This window comes from Peromyscus californicus, unplaced genomic scaffold, assembly GCF_007827085.1.
Source record: "Peromyscus californicus insignis strain IS unplaced genomic scaffold, ASM782708v3 Scaffold_10__1_contigs__length_136768540, whole genome shotgun sequence".
Classification (NCBI taxonomy): Eukaryota; Metazoa; Chordata; class Mammalia; order Rodentia; family Cricetidae; genus Peromyscus; species Peromyscus californicus.
Genome location: NW_026294391.1, coordinates 57,447,687 through 57,470,748, shown reverse-complemented (window position 1 = coordinate 57,470,748; position 23,062 = coordinate 57,447,687). Strand labels below are relative to the sequence as shown.

General features: G+C 41.3%; 1 protein-coding gene across 3 annotated transcripts in view; it reads left to right on the top strand.

The window, feature by feature from the left end:
- The first annotated feature begins 202 nt into the window (after window positions 1–202).
- Window positions 203–23,062, top strand: part of Snx12 (sorting nexin 12) — an 82,450-nt gene continuing 59,590 nt past the window's right edge. Inside the window, exons 1-4 of one of the 3 annotated variants that reach the window (XR_008217143.1) lie at window positions 203–469; window positions 6,952–7,047; window positions 8,342–8,466; window positions 9,012–9,102. Coding sequence is in view for 2 of the 3 variants with exons in the window: in XM_052733641.1 (XP_052589601.1) it covers window positions 305–469; window positions 6,952–7,047; window positions 8,342–8,466; window positions 9,012–9,102 (477 nt within the window). In the remaining variant the exon portion in view is untranslated. The remainder of the gene's footprint in view (window positions 470–6,951; window positions 7,048–8,341; window positions 8,467–9,011; window positions 9,103–23,062) is intronic. The other 2 variants (XM_052733641.1, XM_052733639.1) reach the window with 2 other exon arrangements.

Sequence of the window (23,062 nt, the reverse complement as noted above, 5' to 3'; positions counted from 1 at the left end):
GTGCTTCTCAAAATGTTGGACAGGGAATATTAGAGATGCAGGTTCCGGGGCAGCTACCAGTACCACCCGGAAGTCTGAATGACGCTTTCACCATAAGGTACAAGCCCTAGTCAGCATGGCGGCTATTCAGGGCGACGGGCCGAGACTCAGGCGGCGTGTGCGTGCGCGCATGCGTGCGCGCGTGCGCGTCGCCGCTGTCTGTGGGTTGGCTGGTTATTTTGCAAGCGGGAGGGGCCGTGCGCGCTCCTGCCTCAGGCCTCTGTCCCCCACCCCCTTCGCCGGTACCGGTCTCTTCTTAGGAAAGATGTCGGACACGGCAGTGGCTGACACTCGGCGCCTTAACTCGAAGCCTCAGGACCTGACCGATGCTTACGGGCCGCCAAGTAACTTCCTGGAGATAGACATCTTTAATCCACAGACGGTGGGCGTGGGCCGCGCGCGCTTCACCACCTATGAGGTTCGCATGCGGGTGAGTCACGGGGTGAGGGAGACAGCTGAGGGAGGACGACGCGGGAGGGGAGGGGGCATGGGGACGACTAAAGGCGGGGAAGCTGGGAGGGGGTCATGTGAGGGTGAGGGCTTGAAAGGGTTGGAGGGAAGGCTGCAGCCTCAGCTGTGGCCTGAGGGTTCAGAAAACTCCAGAGGGGACTTCGGGCGGGGGTGAAGGAAAACAAGTACTCACGAGGCAGAAGTGAAGCAGGGCTGGACAGGGTGTGGAAGATGGACCAAGATTAGTGAGGAATTCAAGTAGAGTGGAATCATGATTGACAGAAGGACGAAAGGAGAGGGTGGAAGAAGGCTGGGGGATGGAAAGCCAAGGCGATGGATCGCTGGGTCCCACAACTAAACTAGGTTATGGAAGTCATTCTAAAGGGGGGGGGCGGTGGGAAGGCTGGGCTAATTCCTAAGGAGAGCTCTCTGGGATGATGGAGTTAAGCAAACCTTTAGTTCTAGGAAAGACTACCGGAAAGAGAGACAGTGGGCTTGTGAGAAAGAGCAGAAGTAGAAAGGCAGTCTTGAGACTGAATGCTTTGCTGACTTGTCTAAGATTTACATCTGAAAGAGAGAAATGTTTTATGCTTAAGTTTCTTAGGTACCACAATGCCGTGTCTTGCGTGAAACCCGGCCCTGCACTGGGATTGGTGGATTGTCAGTTGCTGCTCCCATCCTCTACTGATCCTTTAGATTTGAAGTATCCAGAATGCAGAATGTTTACTTCAGATTTTATTGGCTCTCACTTTTTTTTTTTTTTTTTTTTTGTAAAAGGCCATTTGCTTTTTCTGTCCCTAGTCTGTAGTTACTTTAATACATGACATTTCAGAACGGCTCTAGGCATGGCTTCTTCCAGTTTGCACCCCAGGGGACTTTGTTCTCTTAGTCCATCGTGCAGGGATGGAATGTGCAGATGTGCAGATAGAGTACATGGCTCACACGTATTTTTTTCCCAGTTGAAGTGGTACAGGTTTAAAAAAATTAGGAACTATTTTTTAGTTTTCCTTGTGTTTTCTTTTCAGTTTGGAGATCAAGGATATTCTTTGTGAATAGCATCCCACTTGAATAGCATTGAAGAGCCAAGAGACATATGGTGCTCTCATTTTTTAGAAGAATTGAATGAGAATGCTTGACAGTCTTAGGGGAGAAATGGTACTCTCCAAACTGAGGGGGGAAAGTGATAGCAGCATGAGGAATGCTTGCTTGTCTTGTGGAGACTAGACCATTTGAAATGATCTCTTTGGAGAAGCATGGATTTACATTCTTTAAACTATGATAAAAGAGAAGTGTTAATGGAGGAAGGCTTAATTACTCAAGGGAACCTAAGTATAACTTGTTCAGTATAAAGACTACTTTTAGGGTTTTGGAGATTTTGTCTAGATGTATAAGAGCCTTAAGGATTAGTAAGGAAATCATTCTCTTCTTTAGGTATTCTTATAACAGAGACCATCCATCTGGTCCCTACAATGAGCCAGGCACCAAACTAGGTTTTAGCTTTCTTCTCTTCTCTTTTCTTTTCTTTTCATTGTTTTTTTCTGAGACAGAGTTTCTCTGTGTAGCCCTGGCTGTCCTGGAACTCACTCTGTAGACCAGGCTGGCCTTCAACTCAGAGATCTGCCTGCCTCTGCTTCTGCCTCTGCCTCCTGAGTGCTGGGATTAAAGGTGTGTGTCGGTACGCCTGAGTAGGTTTTAGTTTCTGTATGCATTTTTAAAAAGTAGAAATCAGGAAAGCATGTAGTTTAAGTAATTTTCCCAAGTGCATTTAACAGTATTGGATAGGGCTGGGATTTGAAACCAAGTCTCTAATTCCAAAGTCCATGTTCTTTCCACTACTTTGTTAAGGCTTAGTTGCAAAACTTAGTATGCAAAATGTACACTGAGCTTTTTTGTCAGTCCCTTCCACAGTTCTAGCTATGTAATGTTGATAGAGTTGACGGTGGTTCTTCTTTCTGTGGGTTTGAGTTGATTTGAGGCTTTTACTGTTCTATTGAACTCTAGTTTTTGTAAAAATATCTAAAATCGTTTGTATTTTTTTTTTTGGTGCTGGGGATTTAATTTAGACCTCATGCATGCTGAGCACACACTCTGCCATTGATCTACAGCTTCAGCTCCATATAATAAATATTGATGAAGCTATTCTCTTTAATTTTATTCAGAAATAGATCCTGCCTGCCTGAGGAGTCTGGAGAGGTGCTATGGTGGCCTCACATCATTATACATATTCATATGGATGTTTCTTTCTTTTTTTTTCCTAGACAGGGTTTCTCTACATAGCCCTGGCTGTCCTGGAACTCAATTTGTAGACTAGGCTGTTCTTGAACTCACAGAAATCTGCCTGCCTCTGCCTCCCAAGTGCTGGGAATAAAGGCATGCACCACCACCACCTGGTTCATATGAATGTATCAATGTGGACTTGATTTTTTTCTGTCCTTTTACTTTATTTTGTGCTGAGCAGAACCCCTAAACCCTCAATATCCTGTATTATACAATTCTGGCTTCCTCATATGATTTGTAGTTTGGAGCCCAGGGACTAGCCTTCTATGTAGTAGCTTTTTTCTTAGATGGTTAAGTGCTGAGATGGAAGGACAATATTTTCAGCATCCTTTGGGGGTAAGGAAGGAATAGTTTTTTGTTGTTGTTGTTTTCAGTCAAACAAAGCCCATAAAAAGACAGTTTTTAAATTAAAAACTTAAAAAAAAAGAAAGATTTATTTATCCTATGTGTATGAGTGTTTTGCTCAAACATATGTCTATGTATCATGTGCATCCTGGAACTGGAGTTATGGATAGTGGTGAGCTACTACATGGATGCTGGGAATTGAACCTGGGTCCTCTGTAAGAACAAGTGCTCTTAAAAATGGAGCCATCTCTCCAGTCCCTTAAATTTTTTTTTTTTTTGAATTTTGTGAGACAGGGTTTCTCTGTGTAGCTTTGGAGCCTGTCCTGGAACTCACTCTATAGACCAGGTTGGACTTGAACTCACAGAGATCTGCCTGCTCCTGCTTCCCGAGTGCTGGAGTTAAAGGCATGTGCCACCACTGCCCAGCCCTTAAAATTTTTGAAATTATATTTGTATTTATCTTGTGTTCAGGGGAAGGGTTGCAGCACATGTCAGAGGACAACTTGCAGGACTTGGTTCTCTCTTACCATATGGGTCCTAGAGATGGAACTCGGGTTGTCAGATTTAGATTCAGGCACCTTTACTTGCCCAGTCATCTCACCAGCCTCCAGTTTCTTATTTATTCTTATTTTTTGTTGTTGTTTTCTGAGTTTCATGTAGCCTAGGCTGGCCTCAAACTCACTGTCTCACTGGGTAGCTGAGGATGACTTTGAACTACTGACCATCCTATTTCCACTTATCAAGTGCTGGCATGACAGATCTTTGCCACCATGTTTACTTACTTGTTTATTCCTTTAAAAAATATTTTTGCCGGGCGGCAGTGGTGCATGCCTTTAATCCCAACACTCAGGGGGCAGAGCCAGGTGGATCTCTGAGTTCAAGGCCAGCTTGGTCTACACAGTGAGATCCAGGACAGGCACCAAAACTACACCTGTCTTGAAAACCAAAAAATAAAAAAAAAATTGTTCTTTGAGAATTTCATACAATGAATTTTGACCATATTCACTCCTACTCTCCTCCTAATTCCTTCCTGATCCATTTCCACCTCCCTCTCTCTCCAACTTTTGAGTCTTCTTTAAAAACCAAAGCAAGCCATCCAGTCCAGTTTGTATTGCCCATATACTTCTGGGTATGAGGCCATCCGCTGGAGCATTGTAGACATACCTGGGGCCACACTCTGAAGAAAACTCATTCTTTAGTTTAGATGACAAAATGTTATGTATATCAGACTCCATTTAAACTTATTGATATTTTTTGAACCTTGAAGATTTTGGGTAGAATTGGCCAGTTATTGGCTGGGGAGGCAATTTCAAGACTTGGGGACTGTAAAAATTAAGGTAGTAAGGACCATGTGAGGCTCTACAAGAACTCCAAGATACCCCTTTTTTGCCAAGAGGCAGTTGTGTTGAGAAGAAAGAGGTAGTTCCTATTATTCCCCACCCATTGCTCTGAATTGGCTGGCAAGAAATACAGTCGAGATTAATATATGTATTTGACCATTTTCATTTAGAACTTGTAGACAGGAATGAAGATTTGAGCTTTTTTTTTTGTTTTTTTGATGGGCTTTTTAATATGTTAGAAGTTCCTTTACCACTAGAGCCCAAGGAGTCTTCTCAGTGATTAAGATGTAGGAATGAGTAAGCTATAGAAAGCTAACTTACTTAAAGGCTGTTCATTCTGCATTTTAAGAATATTTTTGTTTTGTTTTGTTTTTCGAGACAGGGTTTTTCTGTGTAGCTTTGCGCCTTTCCTGGAACTCACTTGGTAGCCCAGGCTGGCCTCGAACTCACAGAGATCCGCCTGGAACTCACAGAGATCCGCCTGGCTCTGCCTCCCAAGTGCTGGGATTAAAGGCGTGCGCCACCACCGCCCGGCTTTCATTCTGCATTTTTTAGGTGAAAGGGGTAACTAGATTCATTCTAGTTTCTATTGAGTAATTGAGTATTGGTACCTTACATTTTGGGAAAAGCAAAAGTTGTCATGATTGTTGATTTTTTTTTCTTTGAGACTGTCTCACTATGTTGTCCTGGCTAGTCTAGAACTCTCTATGTAGTGACTTGGTCTCAAACTCAGCAGAGATCTGCCTGTCTGCCTTCTGAGTGCTGGGATTAAAGGGACACACCACCATGCACAGTCAGGTAGTTGATCTTAAGATTATCATTTAGTCATGTAGACAACATACAGGATGCATAAAACATCTGAAGAAAACCTAGTAATGTGACGCTTTATAAACTGTAGAGATGGAAGGATCAGAAGTTCAAGATCATCCTTAGAAATGGGGATGTGGGTGTATTTTAGTTGTTAAATACTTGCCTAGCATGTCTAAAGCCCTGGGTTTGATGCCTGGCACTTCATGAACTGGGTGTGGTGGTATACCCCTGTAATTTCCTAAGGAGGCAGGAAGACAAAAGTTCAAGGTTATCCTCAGCTACATAGAGAGTTAGAAGCCAGCCTAGGCTAGAGACAGGGTCTCAAGAAAAGTATAATGTCAGAAGGGATCAAGGAGGAGGTAGACCACAATATACCCAGCTGATATTATCAGGAAAAGTTTTCTGAATTAAGTGAGAATTGAACTAGGACTTACAGGAAAGATTGGGATAGGAAAGCAGAGAGAAGCATGTCTTGGAGATCTAGAGAATGATCTGAAATAGCCATACTTTTGATTTTGAATGAGTAAGTTTAATTATGTGACAAGTCAGAGTAAAAGAATAAATAGCAAGAGATAGACAGATAGCAAAACATTATCAAGTCAGGATATCCAGCAGAAACTGACTGGGAAAGTGCCTTTAAGGCAGCCAGCTGGAGTTTCCCAAACAGAGAGTCCCAGACAGCAGAGTGTTCCCTTGGTTGAGGCTTCCAAGTAAAAGAACAAACAGCAACAGAAAGGTAACATCATCAAATCAGGCATCCCTAAGGTCCAGCAGAAACCATCTCAGGAAGTTAGGCAGTCAGCTGGAGTTCCTGATTGAGCATTTTCTCCATGGCTGAGCTTCCCATGAGTGAGCTTCAGCTTTTTTTCCACTGCAGGCATTTTTATATCATGGGATAAACATCTGTTGGAAATGGTTTACCTTCTAGTTGTTCTCAAAGACTGTTTTTACTGTTGGAGTGTTTTGTTGTTCTCTTCCCTCTGTATCACAGAGATAGGAAGGGAACAAATCCCCGGATGGGGCCTTTGAGACTACTTTGAGACAAACATGTGTGGGCATGAAATGGGGGTGGGGAACCCATCTGAGCTCAAATAACATGATTTACCAGTATAATGTACATTAGAACATGACTGTGAGTCTTCTCTAAGATAAATTTTAAGTAGCAAAGGATTTTATGTGTGTGTTTGTGGGGCGGAACCAAGAGCCTTGAGCATGCTAGGCAAGTGCTCTACCTCTGAGCTACCCTTCAGCCCCAGCAAGGGACTTCTGTTAATTGGGTATGGTAAGGGTTAATATATACCTGGTGGTGTTTTGGAAGAGTTTTAGGTATATGGTCCATAGGAACAAGTTTTCTTTTTTGTGATGTTGGGAGTCAAACTCTGGTGCTCATAGAGAGTAGGCAAATGCCCTGCCACTGAGTTATATCCTCAGTCCCAGAGGAACTGTTTCTTCATTGAGACTTTTCCAGTGGTTCTGACAGGTGGTCCCCACAGGTTGGTTGAACAGAACTTATTGCCTGTTTTCAGTTTTTATTTTTGAGATAGGGTCTCACTATATAGCCCAGGCTGATCTGGAATTCCCTATGTGGCCTATGTTGGCCTCAAAATGCTGATTGTTCTGCCTCAGCCTTGTGTGTGTTAAAAGTAAGTGTCACAACACCTGGCTTCTCTTCATTCTTCCTTCCCTGTAGACAAACCTACCCATCTTCAAGCTGAAAGAATCCTGTGTACGGCGACGCTACAGTGACTTTGAGTGGCTGAAAAATGAGCTGGAGCGAGATAGTAAGGTACAGCTCATCCCTAATTAGTACCATTGGAGGAAGCAATCTGCATAGGCTCAGAGGGTATAAGATCACAGCTCGTAAAGTCTTGAAGTAGGTAGGAAGGGTGAACACATTCTTATAGACTGAATCCCAATGTATTGGTCCTGGGGGAATACCCTTTGAATCTTGAAAGAGATTTAGAATAGTTTTTTTATTAAATTTTTAAAATTTATTTTACACATCAACCATAGTTTCCCCTCCCCTCCTCTCCTGTTCCTTTGCCCCACCTCCCTTCTACTCCCCCCCATCTACTCCTCCGTAGGACAGGTATTTTGTTGTTGTTGTTTTTGCAAGATGATTTCTTTTTGTAGCCTTTGCTGTCCTGGAACTAGCTCTGTAAACCAGGCTAGCCTTGAACTCAGAGATACGCCTGCCTCTGCCTCCCAAGTGCTGGGATTAAAGGCATGCACCATCACTGCTTGGCTGACTGTATTATTTTTAAAAGTGTGTGTGTAGGAGGGGTATATGGTGCAAGGGCACATGCAGGACAGAGGAGCAAGTTGTGTGTCCTGCTTTATCTACCTCTCACATTTTACAGGGCTTCTTACTGAATTTGGAGCTAGGCAAGCAATCTCCAGCAATCCTCCTGTCTCTACCCTCCACCCTCAGCTGGACTTTTTTTGTTTGGGTCCTGGAGTCCATATTCAGGTCCTCATGCTTGTGCAGCCAATGCTCTTAACTGATGAGCCATTTCCTCAGCCTCATGAACAATATTTTTAACTATTGTTCTGTTGTTTGTAAAGTTAGTAAACTCCTATAAGTGCAAAAATGTGTCAAGAAAAGCTTAGCTAAATGCTTGGATGGTGCTGGACTGTTAAAGAAAGTGAAGAGTGCTTGAACTTTACTTCCTTTCTTTTGAGATGGTAAATCTGTCCTACAGAAATCAAGTTGGATCCATATGAGCCATCTTTACTGTTCTAAGGTCTTAGCTGAACCTGGCATGGTGGATCCCAGGCCTAAAAGAATTGAGATACACAGTTTACCTGGCAGGTGAAGCCAGGAGGATCAGAAGTTCAAGGTCATCCTTGGTTATATACACAGTTGGAGGCCACCTTGCAGCCATGGAGGGGAGGGGGACGGAGAGGGAGGAAGGGAGGTGGAGGGAGGCACAGAGAGAGAGAGAGAGAGGGGCGGGGCGCGGGGAAAGGGAGAGAGAGTGCAAGCAAGCAGGCACTGGAGAGCCTTTTACTTTACTGTCTCAGTCTCATTTGCTTTTTTCTTTCTTGCCCTCTCCAACTGGGCTGCTATTTGACTACAGATTGTAGTACCACCACTGCCTGGGAAAGCCTTGAAGCGGCAGCTCCCTTTTCGAGGAGATGAAGGGATCTTTGAGGAATCTTTCATTGAAGAAAGGAGGCAGGGCCTCGAACAGTTTATTAACAAGTAAGCCGATTTCCTGACTGCCCTGCTTACTCTATTTGCCATCACGAACTTTCTTCCCTCCCTCCCCATTTTTCTCCCCCTCCCCCTTCCTCCTTTGTTCCATACTGTCCTCTTTCCTTTTTTGCTGGGGAGTGATTCCAGGGCCTTGTGTATGCTAGGCAAGCACTCTACCTCTAAGCTATTATACTCTCATCCTATCATGATCTTTTTATATTTTTTTCTACTTTGTCTTTTTGTAATAGGTAGTATGATGTAGTGGGCAAACTGGATAGTTAAACTCCATTCCTGTGAATAAATTCTGATCCTGTATGTCAAAGCCTGAGAATGTAATGCATGTTAACCCTTTTAATTAGAATTTCCCTACCCTGTCCTTCTGTTCAATTTCCCTTCTACAATGTTACAGTTTAGGTTATACCCCACTGCTGTCCCCTAGAGGCTCAAACCTAAGGCTGATCATGCCCTTTTTCCTCTCTTCATATTCCTATTCCCCTGCCAATTCTCTCTGATCCCGGAAACTACTGATAACCATTTTGGTCTCTTTATAGAATTGCTGGGCACCCACTGGCTCAGAATGAACGCTGTCTACACATGTTCCTGCAGGAGGAGGCAATTGATAGGAACTACGTCCCTGGGAAGGTGCGCCAGTAGGAGTCCCTCTCACCACTTGCCCTCTACTTTATCTGCTGAAATGACATTGATTTTTACACTAAGCCTCTCTCTCTTTTTGATCTGAAGTTGGCTGCCCATCCCCTGGCCTGATAGACCGTCTTGCATTGTGCCCCTTGGTACCAGACTACACCATGTGGGCACTCTGCTAGTATCTCTTCTCTGAAGAGAGGTGGGAAACCACAGGCAGATGCTCTTTGCTTGGGGTGGGGTGGGGGAGGGATTGGACTGGAAGGCAATTTTTGGGTATTTTACCCATGCCAGAAGGCTAACCTTGGGGGGGAGGGGGGTTTGTGCTGGTGAGGCACTGGGATATATTACTGATGCTGCAAGTCTAGGGGCTTTTTCTTATTCTTAGGTTTCACCAGGAACACTGAATAGGGAGAATCTCTGCTTTTCCTACCTGCATGAAAATTTTCCTTTAGGGGGGAAGGTAGTAGAGACCCAAAACTTACTGTTTGTTCTAGGCCTGCTCCCAGTTTTCTCAGCAATTTTTTTTGGTTGTTTTTTTCTCCCTTGTTGCTTTTCACGGCAGTAATCCTCATAGAGTTAAGCAGTCTGATATGTGGAACAGGGTGTATGGGTTTTATGGGCCCATCATCATGGTTACTGCAGAGTCAAGAAAGCCATAGGGTAGTAGGCTGCTCTTATTGCCTAGCCCCTATCCCTTTATGGCTCCCTACTCTGGCTGTCTATATTTTGCTCACTAGCTAATTAGTCAGAATGGGCCAGCAATCCTCCCTCCTCAACCCTTGTGACTTTATGGGTTAGCTTTGTAGGTTTTGAGGAATAAGAGCAACTTACCACTGCCAGGTCACTTCCAGAATGGTGGAGGGGTCATGTTCTAGGTTCCTCTACGTGGTAAGGAAGAGCAACATCACTTTCCTCCTTCCATTCCTCCTTTTCCTATCTCATTTAGTGCTGTCCCAAGGGCAGAAGCACACACACCACAGTTTCTGATTGCTCCTAAGCACTTTGAGCTGTTGAATGGGGCTCAGAGGCAAGAGTTGTCTGCCGCCTTCCCCAGCTTGGTCACAGGGTTATTGAACTGCCTGTACTTGTTTCCCATGGAACTCTAGTGTTGTTCCCAGAAACTGAAATAGGGCTAGCAGCTAGATGTACAGTTCCCAAATCTTAGAGGCGAAAGCAGCTTCTTGAGGCTGGCAACTCTCTAGGCTATTGTTTGGAAGGTGGTGGCTTGTTTGCTGGGACCTGCTGTCAGTCCTAATGGTGGGATGAGAGCAAGTTAACTCTGGTGCCAGATAAAAGTTGGGACTCTTGGCTTAGACTCCCTATCATGGAAGGAATTGTGTTTTCTATGTAGGTCCTTGGGGAAAAGGATTGCTGATCCTGGTGTGATCCTGGTCAGAGAGATCAGGATTAGATTTTGACATGGGTCTTGGAGCCCATCTCAGTGTTGAAGATCCTTGAGATAGATTAGCTCTCTAGCTGCTGAGCCCATGCTGGGGGCTGAGCAGCCCCTTTCCCACTTCACCAGTGTCCATGTCCTTGCTGCCTTTTGATTTGTATCCTCTGTTACAGATATTTTTTAAAATATTTCTTCTTTCATTGTGCACAAGTGCTGAGACTCTGAGGCCCCATTTCTGCTGTGTATATATCCTGACTCGGGGCATTTATTCAGCAAACTGTTCATTCTTCTGTCAGACAATGTCATATTCAACTCTGTTCATATTAAACCACTGTGAAGCAAGCCTCCGTTTTCCTCCTTAAGTTGTAAATTTACTATTTCCCAGTGTTGAGCGCATGCTGGGTATTGTGTAGAAGTCATGCAACATGGCCATTGTCCTGAGGTGATGACTAAGCTTTGCATTTATATAACATTACAGAAAAGCAGAATCCAGGCTGCTTATAGTAGTTTACCTATAGTTTCCTGTAACTTACAACTGACTTTGTCACATAGATAATGCATCTCCTTCCAGGAAGTAGCCATATAATATCTGTGGTTTAGGTCAGATTTAGCTGATCTGATTTTTATGTTTGTGGAGTTTTGCTAATTTGAGTTGAATGTATTTATGTGTGTTTATTATATATGCATATGTAATGTGTTATAACAGAAACATACATATAGACCCATCCTCTGGTACACCCACATATCAACAACAGTTTCTTTCATTGTCCTTTTACCTCATTTGATGTTGCTTCATTGTGTTGTTTTTCAAACAGATTTGATGCAGACAGAAAGGTGGGTGAAATCCTGAGAATTTCTGATGGGTCTGTGTTTTCATCTAACTAATATGGTCTTGTACAGAAGGGTTCCAGGAAGGTTGGGATGAGGGAGGTAGGAATCTTGTCATTTGGTAAATTAAAGATAGTTTTAGAGCTGGACATGATAGCACATGCTTGTAATCCCAGCATGTGAGAGGTAGAGGCAGGAGGATCAGGAGTTCATGTCCAGCCTTTATTACATGGTGAATTTGAGGCCAACCTGGTCGCCCTAGAAAACCTACTTTTCATTTATTTTAAAATGAAACAATGGTATAGAAAATGATGTGTTCAAAAGATGAGGACATTACAGAGACCTGAGAGTGATATTTGGTTTTAAATAGAAGAGTCAGCTGAAGTAAAGAAGTTAAGAAATTTTTGATCATTAGAGAATGAGATGAATAAAAGATTTCTGAGGGAGTAGGAAGAATAGGTATTTCTGTGAGATAAAGGAAAGGAGTGATCAAGAGATCCAGCCTTCATAGGCAGCAGTATTGCAGGATGAACTGGAGAATAACTAGAAAAGGTGGCTATAAAATAAAGAACGAACAATGTTTTAGATCGCTAGTATTCAGCTAGGTAGGTATAGGGTAGGGTAATCAAAGTACAAGTAAGATGAGTGAGTACATTCTATTTCTTCATAGACTTCACGATTCAAGAGCTCTATACATAAGACAAAAATGAGAGGTAAATATGAAAGATGAGGTTCACGATAGCTAATTAATTATCCCCTTTCCCTACTTATTCTCTTATCTGAGACAGGTTTCATTTTGTAGCCCATGCTTGCCTGGAACTTGTGATCCTCCTGTCTCTGCCTTCTGGGTGATAGCATTGTATGGGTGATTTCCTTTTATTATTAATTTTAATTTTCAACAAGTTCAATTTTCTCTTTTTGGAGGAAAATTGGCCATTTTAAACATAGTCACTAGGTCCTCTAAGAACCTTAAATCCAAGTCCTTTTTCCCATCCATTAGTTTACTACTAATCAGTCCCTTTTTTTCATTGCTCAGAAAGATTCAACTTCATATTGGCTTCTAGGAGAGAGAGGCTAAGAACAAATCTTACACATAGCTAGACCTAAAAGAAGCCTACATCTTAACATTCCAAAGATGCCTTACCTGCCCTTTGACCTATTGGAGATGAGAAGTTGAGCTAGTAAAGGTGGGAGAGATGAACAGGCTTCACAGGATTTTCTATGCTATGTATCCTAGGTGAGACACGTCTATGTTGAAATGCTTGGTGTAGTAATTTCAGCAAAATCACCTGCTGTGGTAATTTAGACCAGCTGCTCACTGAAATGGCTAATTCTTCATGGCCTTGTGGGCTTTGAGTCACTCTTGGTATTCTCTTAGGCACAATAACCATTTGGATTTTTCTTCACTTGGTTTTTTAACCTTTTTATCTTTATAATTCTGAAATTTTCAAAGCCTTCATTTGTGCCTAAGCAGGGAGTCTAAAACTGAGTACTCCTTTAATTATAGCTAAAAGTTAGGTGGTTGTTACTCTGATTATACATAGTATAATTAAACAAGTAATTAAACTTTTATTTTTTGAGATGGGTCGGGTAGCTGAAGCTGGCCTTGAACTTGCTATGTAGCTCCTGATCTGATTCCATTCTCAAATGCTGCCATTACAGGCTTGTGCTACCACACCTGGCTTTTTTTTAAATTTATTTTTTATTTTTTTAGACAGTGTTACTTTGTACCTCAGGATGACCTATAACTCACTTTTTACAGGTTAGGCTCAAACTCATGGGTGATCCTCCTGCCTCAGACTTCTGAATGCAGGATTGCAGGACTCAAGTCACCATGCCCAACTTCATGAATAATTTAGTTTGTGGTTCTTTGCCCTTCTGACCACCCACCAGGCATCATTCATCTTTTCTTTTTTTGACTTGCTTATACAACAAATTGTCTTCTTAATTTTATTTTTAGATTTTTCTTTCCTACTCCCCTGTGTGTGTGTGTCTGTCTATACTTTTTTTTTTAAAAAAGATACTCATTCTTATATAAAACCTACAAATTAGGAATAATTACAATTGTCTGTCTATGCTTTAAAAAATAGATACTCGGCCGGGAGGTGGTGGCGCACGCCTTTAATCCCAGCACTCGGGAGGCAGAGCCAGGCAGATCTCTGTGAGTTCGAGGCCAGCCTGGTCTACAGCGCGAGATCCAGGACAGGCTCCAAAGCTACACAGAGAAACCCTGTCTCGAAAAACCAAAAAAAAAAAAAAAATAGATACTCATTCTTATATAAAACATACAAAGTAGGAATAATTATCAATATCATGAAAGGATTCTTTAAACCCTTTGAGGGCTCCTTTAAATAGGTGGTTTCTATGGTGGCTTTATTTATTTGTCTGTTTTTGACTGTCTTACTCTGTAACATTGGCTAGCTTCAAACTCATTATGTAGCCCAGGTTGGCCTTGAACTCTTAAGAATCCTCTGGCTTAGCCTCTTGAGTGCTGCCATTTACTGTTGTATGTCAGCATGCCTGGCTCTTCTCTAGTGGTTTCAAATGTTTGTGTTAGATATAAATTCCTTTACCTAGAGAAACTGAAGATAAAGGGTTAAGATGGTTAACAGGAACTGTCAGCTAAAGATAGATTAAAAATTAGGAGAAAAGGGTTGGAGAGATGACTTAGTGGATAAAAACATTTGTTGCTCTTGCAGAGAACCCTGATTTAGTTCCCAGCACCTATATGATGGCTTGCAACCATCTGTAACCCCCGTTCCAGGGGACCTGATGCTCTTTTCTGACCTCCATGGGCACCAGGCACACCTGTGGTGCTCATGTATGCAGATAAAACATTCACATAAGAGAAAACAAATCTTTAGGCTGGAGAGATGGGTCAGTGAGTAAGAGCACTGGCTGCTCTTCCAGAGGACTCGGGTTCAATTCCCAGCCCCCACTTGGCAGCTTGCAGCCATCTATAACCCCAGTCCCAGGGGATCCCGCATCCTCTTCTGGCTTCCACTGTTACTGCTTTCACATGGTGTAGTACACTCACAAAGGCATACAGAAATAAATTTAAATAAATAAATACTTTTTTAAATTAGGAGAAAACTAGTTAACAAAATAATTGGTAGAAATTTTATCCATGTGTTTCTTTTTAAGAAAATGTTGTATCAGTAATGCTTTTTTTGTCTAGTTGCAGTAAGCTCTTAAAATTTTTGCTAACAGGTATACACACTTTAGTTTGTTATATGTTTTTATTCTAAATACAATACCTTTTTGCTGAGAGTCAGCTTTTCAAGGCTGTGGTAATGGTATACATTTTTTTTTATATAGGACCTCACTATGTAACCCTGGCTGGTCTGGAACTCCCTATGTAGACCAAGCTAACCTCAAACTCACAGAGATATGCCTCCCCAATGCTGGGATTAAGGGGTACACCACCACATCTAGCTACGTTTTCATTTCCCTATGTATTTTTGTTCTAACATTTAAAGACAATGACATCTAATATTTAGGAGACAAGAATACTTCATACTATGTCATTAGAATGAAGACTCAGGAAAATCTGAAAGGAAGTAGAAAGAATACCAGGGCTGGAATAGAAACTGACTTCTGGATCTGGCTGTGGTTGGCTAGAGGACCTTAGGTGAATTGTTTCATGACTTCAGACTTTTTTTTTCAACTATAAAATGAAGATATTTGATTGAATGATCACAGATATTTAACAGTTTATAGTTGCCCTAATTTTAACTTAAATTTTCTAGATGAAAAATTTTGGTAGTAGTAACTTACATGGAGTTGCATGTGTGTTTGTGTGTCTTTTGAGACAGAGTCATGCTATGGAGACCATGATAGCCTTGAACTTTCAGTGATTCTCCTTTCCATGGCTGTAATTACAGGCATATGCCACTACACCCAGATATGGAGTTATTCTTATTTAAATTATATAAATTATAACTCTCTTGATTTGATTACAAAAAGAGCCTCTTTTGTTGAAATAGTATATCGTAAAATTCAAAAGCAGTTTATGTAAATGGGCAAAATTTAAACAAAACCAGCATATAAAGTAAAAAGTGAAAGATTTTTTTCCTCATTCTTTCCTATTCCCATTCTCTAAAAATGACTTTTAACTGGTATATCCTAAATCTCCCTTTCCCTCCTCCCTCTCCCCTCTGTCTTCATACATAAACATAGAGGAACATCGGCACATATGTATAGTTTTTAAAAATAGGACGTTGTTTTACTACTATGCAAATTAATATGGAATGTACTGTGTATTTCTTGCATTAATTCGTGGACACTTCATTTAGAAAAATGAAAAGAAAAATGATGGTATAACATTCAATAGTATAGCTTTATTACAATTTAACAATTCACCTATTGATGGGAACTTGCCTCCAATCATTCACTGTTATAAATACTACATTTAATCTTTCTCCTGTATCTAAGTATTTCTGTAGGATAGATTTTGAGAGAAGGAATTGCTAAGTCAAAGAGTGTGTACAATTTGTACTTTGATAGCTACAGCTAAATTACTTTTTTGAGACAGGGCTCTCTCTGTGAAGTCCTGGCTGGCTGGGAACTCACAGGGATCTACCTACCTTCTAAGTGCTGGTTTTAAAGGTGTGGGCCACCAAGCTGGGCTAAATTGCTTTCTTTAAGAGTATAGTTTAGCTGGGCAGTGGTGGTGGTGCATGCCTTTAATCCCAGCACTTGGGAGGCAGAGCTAGGCAGATCTCTGAGTTTGAGGCCAGCCTGGTCTACAGAGCAAGATCCAGGACAGGTACCAAAACTATACAGAGAAATCCTGCCTTGAAAAAACAAAAAAAAATAGAGTATAGTTTAGACTCCCTTCACAAATATCAAATGACTGTTTCTGCTGCTCCCCTCAAATGAGGAAATTCATGCTTCCTTATAAGAATTTTCCCTGCTAAACAGGGTACAAATTTAAATAATCTACAATTATCAAAGGTATTTGGTGAAAATGTTGTTTTCATAATTCTAATTTGGATTTCCTGATGCATTTAGTTGTAATGATACCAACTGTTAGGAGTTTACAAGTTTCCCCACACATTTAATTTTGATCATTCTAGAAACAGTATCTTTCTGTCAGTTAAAGATCCTTACCACTTTAACAAATTCAGTTATCACTTTTAAGTTAATAGCCCTGAATAGTCCTATTTTTTCCCATTAGCCTTTGGGGGACAATGAAGTTCATTAGTCCATTGGCAATGCAACCTTGTATGAGGTACTCTTAAGACCAGTTCTGTCTTAGGTTAGCACCACTTGAGGACAAGTCCAGAGCAACTCCCATGGATCCACATGGAAATAAAATTTGTTTCTTGGATCCAGCTTGGACCTCTTCTTTTGTTGTTTTTCCTAGATCCAAACCTTAAATTCTGGGAGGGGACCAAGAACAACATGTTGATTTAAATAGGAGGCCTCATTACAAGATCCCACTCTTCTGGTTGGCTGTATGTCAATCAGAAATGAGCAAGCCTGTAGTTATTTGTATGCTGTGGAAGCACATTCCCTCTCCTGATTGGTCTCTTAATGGAGGGAAGGATCACAGGAAGCCACTGGGATGGAAACCAGTGGGAACGGTGTGATGCTGCTTTTGAAAGTGAAGGACTGCCTAACTTCTGTGGCTGAATTAGTAATGGCCTGCCCACAGCCTGAACACCCTTCACAGTCTCACACTTTCCATGTGTCTCAGAGTTATCACCTGTTTTGACACAGTTGACTCAGGTTATATAGATTTTATGGCTGTTACATGAAGTCCTCCCTAGGCTGTACATCAAGGCCAACTTGAACTCTCCCTTTCACTTGGTTGCTGAGGTCCTGGGTCTGAGCAATGGGGTATTAGTTGGCATATTTTACCTTCCTTGCTACAACATCACCACAGGATTCTCGATGGAAGCAGGAAAGGCCACAAAAACTGGAGACTGAAGATCTTTGTACTAAGTCCATTGGAAGAACAGATGTCTGACCTAGAAAGTATCCATTCCTGTGCTACCATTTCAGCCAGTCCTCTGTCATCTGTACTCTGTGCACCTTTCTACACACATCAATTTACCATAGAAAATCCATTGTGTTATGTTTTTATTTCCACAAATTACCATGCTTTAAGTTCTCATTCAGTGTTTTGGAAATGTTATTTACTAGATTCATTAAATGTAACACAATATACACAATATGCCATAGTATAACTATGAATGGTTATTTAACTGTTCTCTTATTGATAGACTATTGGATTGTTTTAACTTTATTATTACTTTTACAAACAATAGTGGTGTGGCCATTCTTTATTTGACTCTTCATCTTCTCAAACTGTGATCGCAGGACTCCATTGAAAAATAACTTTTCTAAAGTCAAGAATTAGAAGAATAAAATTGACATTTGTTTTGTAAGTTACATTGATATCTGCCCTAGTGAGAGACAACTAAGTTCTCATATCTGCCTCTGCCTTTAATCTTTTCTATTGTTTCCATTGAAATATATCACATATATTATTGTAAAAATATGTATATATGTATGCACATATATTATGTATAATAATATTCACTGTTTTAACTTTTTTTGAGATGGGGTCATGCTATATATGGGGTCATGCTATATATATAGCCTTGGCTGGCCTGCCACTTGCTATATAAACCAGGCTGGCCTCAAACTCCTGGCAATCCTGATGTCTTAGTCTTCCAAGCCCTTAGATTACAGGCATGTGTCACTACACTTTTTTTTTTGTTGTTGTTTGTTTTCTTTTTTTGAAACATGATATTACTATATGACCCTATGTGGTTCAAACTCACTGTATAGACCAGGCTGGGCTTGAATATGCAGCAGTCCTGCTGCCTCTGCCTTCCAGGTGCTGGAATTACAGATATGTGTACTATGTCTGGCTGTCCTAACCATTTTTAAGTGGCATTAAGCATATCTGCATTGTTGTGCAACCATTACCACCATATATCTCAATACTTTTTTTCATCTTTCCACTTTAAACTCAGTAACTTCCCATTACCCCTAGCAAACACCATCCTTTCTGTCTCTTTGAATTTGATAATCACAAGTATCTCATAGGAATAGTTCTTAGATTTTTTGTTATTGCATTTTTGTTTGGTATGTGTGCACTTGTAAGTGCTATAGTACATGTGTGGGGGTCAGAGGGAACCTTGCAGGATCAGTTCTCTCCTTCTACCATGTAGGTCTTGGAATTGAACTCAGGTCGTCAGGCTTGGGGGCAAGTGCCTTTACATGCTGAGACATCTCACTCACCCTTACTTATCTTTTTTGTGACTGGCTTCTTTCACTTTAGCATAAAATCAAGGGTCATCCATGTTGCAGCACATGTCAGAATGCCTTTTCTTTTAAAGGCTGGATAATTTTCCATTCATTTCCCATCCCATTTTGTTAATTCGTATGCTGAGGACACTTAAATTGTTTCCATTTATTTTAATTAAAAATGTAACTATATTTATTTATTTATCTATCTATTTATTTGTGTGTATGTGTGTGTGTGTGTGTGTGTGTGTGTGTGTGTGTGTGTGTGTGTGTGTGTGTACATGAATGTGCATGCTGTGGAGTGTTGTGTCTGTAGGTCAGAGGATAACTTGTGGAAGTTGGTTCCCTGGTTCCAGTATATGGATCCTGGGGATTGAATTCAGATTGTCAGGCTTGGCAGCAAGCACCTTTAACCTGCTAAGATGTCTCACAACCTCTATTTTTTAAAATTTATGCATGTGTCATATGTATGTATATGGGGGGTGTCAGAGAACAACCTTTAGGTGTCATCCTTAAGAACTCTTCCCCCTCCTTTTTAAAAATGCTCAATAAATAAGTATATTTCCTTAAGACCTCTGCCTAACATATGTTTATGTTTAAAAAGTGATGATGAACATAAAAATAATTTAAAAAAATACAAGCTGCTCTCAAAGTATCCCATTGTTTTACCAAGCACATATGACTATTTGACTGAACTGTGGACTTACCTTCTCTAAGTTAGTCCCCATGTCAAAGTTATCACCCTTTAACTTAAAAGAGACACGTTAGATGATGAAGATATGTGTCTCCAGAGGTGTTTAACCCTTATTCTGCAAATCAAGAGTGTTTTCAATACATTCAGTTGGAGACTCAAGCCTGGTAAGACTTCTACTTATAGTCAGCCTCTACTGCAGAAGACACTCAATGCAAGATTTGTCTGAAGTTTTCTGCTCTCACACATTTATAGTTTCTATTCAAATGTTAGATTCTTAGCTTTCTTCAATTTTAACGTAAATCACCTATGTTTTCAGGCTTCTTATGTCCCTGTCAAAAGCTGTGATGGAGGGCTGGGTGTGGTGGCAGCCCTTGGGAGGCAGAGGCAGGTGGATCTCTGTGAGTTCGAGGCCAGCCTGGTCTACAGAATGAGCGCCAGGACTACACAGAGAAACCCTGTCTCGAAAAACCAAAGGGAAAAAAAAGCTGTGATGGTGTTTTCTGTCACTTTGCAGTTAATGGGTTAATGGAACCCTCAGAGACTTCAGGTTTTATTCCTGTTTTCCATACTTAACTATCAAGGGATTCTTCTCAAAATATCTACATGAGTCAATCTGCACTTCAAGGCTGCCTCCCTCTTTTTCTCCCATTTTTTTTTATTTTTGAAATTATAATTACATAATTTCTCCCTTGCCTTTCCTCCCATACACCCCTTTTTGCTTTCTTTGAAATTCATGGCCTTTTTTTTCATTAATAGTTGTTACATACATGTATGTATGCATACATACATATGTTCCTAAATACATAAATACAACCTGCTCAGTCTGTACGTATGTATGTTTTCAGGGCTGACCATTGGTATGGGATAACCAATTGGTGTGCTCTTCCCTGGGGAAGACTATTTCTCCTGCTCCCAGAATTCCTTAATTGCCTGTAGTTCTTTGTGTAGGGTTGAGGCCTTGTGAAGGGACCCCCCCCCCACCCCCCGTCCACTTTGGCATGTTTATTCTTGTTGTCCTTGTTCAGCTCATGTTTAGGCAGCCATGTTGGTAAGACTTTACAGGTGTAGCTTCTGCCATTACTAGGAGACACAGTCTTACAGCAAAACACCTGGTACTCTCTCTAGCTCCTAAAGTCTTTCCTCCCCATTCTTCCATAGTGTTCCCTGAGCCTTAAGTGCAGGAGTGTTTTGTAGATGTATCCATTAGGACTTGGCTCCACAACTCTGTGTTTTGATTGGTTGTGTTTTTCTCTAGTGACCTCTGTCTGTTGGCAAAGAGAAGTTTCCTTGATGATCCTTTTGAGATATGGTCTCGCTTTGGCCTAGAACTCAATCAATTAAGGTAGAATAACTGGCCAGCAGGTCCAAGGGATCCTCCTGTTCCCCACCCCCACCCCCACCCCAAGCCCTGCAATTACAAGTGTGCACCACCATGCCTGGCCTTTTTAGGTGGGTCCTCATGCTTGCAAGGCAAGTAATACTTTACTGACAGAAGTACCTTCCCAGACTCTTTTCCATTTGAGGGCCATTATGACTCAACTACAAGGAGATAGCTAAAACAATTGATGAAAATACTTTTTTTTGATACAGGGTCTTATGTAGCCCAGTCTGACCTTGAACTCACTTTGTAGTCACTTACCTAGTGCTAGGGTTGAGGTACATGCCACCATACCTGATTTATGCAGTCTTGGCTGTTGAACCTGGCCTCATACACACTCTATATGCTTAGAGAAGCATACTACCAACCAAACTATATCCCCATCCCTGAGGAAAAGCATTTAAAAACTTATTTTCAGTTAGGATCTTAGTATATAGCCCTGGTGGCCGTTACCGTGAAGACCAGGATGGCCTTGAATTCATGGAAATGTGTGCCTCTGCTTCCCTAGTGATGGAATTTAAAGGTGTGTGCTACCACATAGGACTAAAAACTTTTTAATGTATTTATCCTTTGAGAATTTCATACATGTATACAATGTATTTTGGTCATAACCACCATTCATTCCCCTCTCTAGCTCATCTTGAACCTCCCTCCAATATCCACCGTCTAAGTCCTTCTTCTTCTTTTTTTTTAAATAACCCACTGAGTGCAATGAATGTTGCTCTTATGTATGTGCATGTAGGGCTATCCACTGGAATATGGGCAACCTACTGAGGGCCATATCTCCAAAATGACCCTCCCTTCCTCTCTCCCAGAAGTCTATTAACTCCTCAGGTAGGGATGGGGCTTCTCCAGCCCCTCCCCTGCTCATGCTGGAATGCTGACTGTCTTGGTCATGTGCAGGTCCTACAGGTAGCCACGTCTGCTGTGAGTTTATATGTGTAATGGCCCTGTCATGTCCCTGAGGGGTGTATGTGCATGCATGTGCGTGCGTGCGTGCGTGCGTGCGTGCGTGCGTGCGTGTGTGTGTGTGTGTGTGTGTGTGTGTGTGTGGCTGATCACTCCATAACCACTTATTTTCTGTACTTTGATCAGTTGTGTCTGTATTAACTTGCTGTCAACAGCAAAAAGAAAAAATTGATGAGGCCTGAGAGCTGCAGTAATCTATGGGTATAAAAGATTTAGAAGGCTGTTTGATATTATGTGTATTTGGCAAAATAATAGTAGTAGCTTTACCCCCTAGGGCCTATGACCTCCCCAGCTATTCATTCTTGGCTAAGTTTATAGTACAAGCATGAATGCCTTCCCATAGAGCAGTCCTTGAATCCAGTTAGCTTAAAAACTCTTGTAGTTCTGAGGATCAAGTATTTATCTAATACAAGGTTGTTCTGAGTGATTTTTTTAGTTTTATACGTAGTGTATTCTTTGACGATTTTATACATGTCTATAATACAGTTCAGTCACATTTACTCTCCCACTAAGTTTTATCCTGTTCTTGAAACTTTTTAGAATTGGGTTTTGTAAATGATATATTTGTGCCCTGAAATGATTTTCTAAATAGGTAATTAATTGTCCCAACATTTTTCTCAGTGATTTGAAATTCCATCTATATCATATACTGAATCTTATTATATACATGAGTCTGTTTCTGGATCACTTATTTTGTTTTGCCAACATCACACTTTTCAAATGACTACCTTAGGTTTGTTTCTTTTTCTTTGACCCATAGTCTTTGTATGCTGACTAGGGTCTTCTCAAAGTTCCATGTTCAAAGGAGTGTGTACCACCATGTCCAGCTTGCTATGAATTTGAAATGTGGCAAAGTCTTCCTTTGTTTTTCAGACATTTCTTTGATAATTTTTAGAAACAGCTAAATATTCCACAGAAAATCATACTGTTTTCGGGGTTTTTTTTTTTGTTGTTGTTGTTTGTTTTGTTTTTGAGACAGGTTTCTCTGTGTAACAGCCCTGACCATCCTGGAACTTGCTCTGTAGACCAGGCTGGCGTGGAACTCACAGAGATCTGCTTGCCTCTGTATCCTGAGTGCTGGGATCAAAGGTGCGTACCAGCACTGCCCAGCCTTTTATTTATTATTTTTATTTATTTATTTATTTATTTATTTTTCGAGACAGGGTTTCTCTGTGTAGCTTTGCGCCTTTCCTGGAACTCGCTTTGGAGACCAGGCTGGCCTCGAACTCACAGAGATCCACCTGGCTCTGCCTCCCGAGTGCTGGGATTAAAGGCGTGCGCCACCACCGCCCGGCTTATTTTTAAAGATTATATTGAGTTGTCACTTTCATTTTGAGAAAGTAGCTGTCCTTACATTGTAGAGTTTGCCTGACCACAGGACTGCAGTAGAGTCCGCAGTTTAATCAGGACTTGGTAATGATATGTCTCT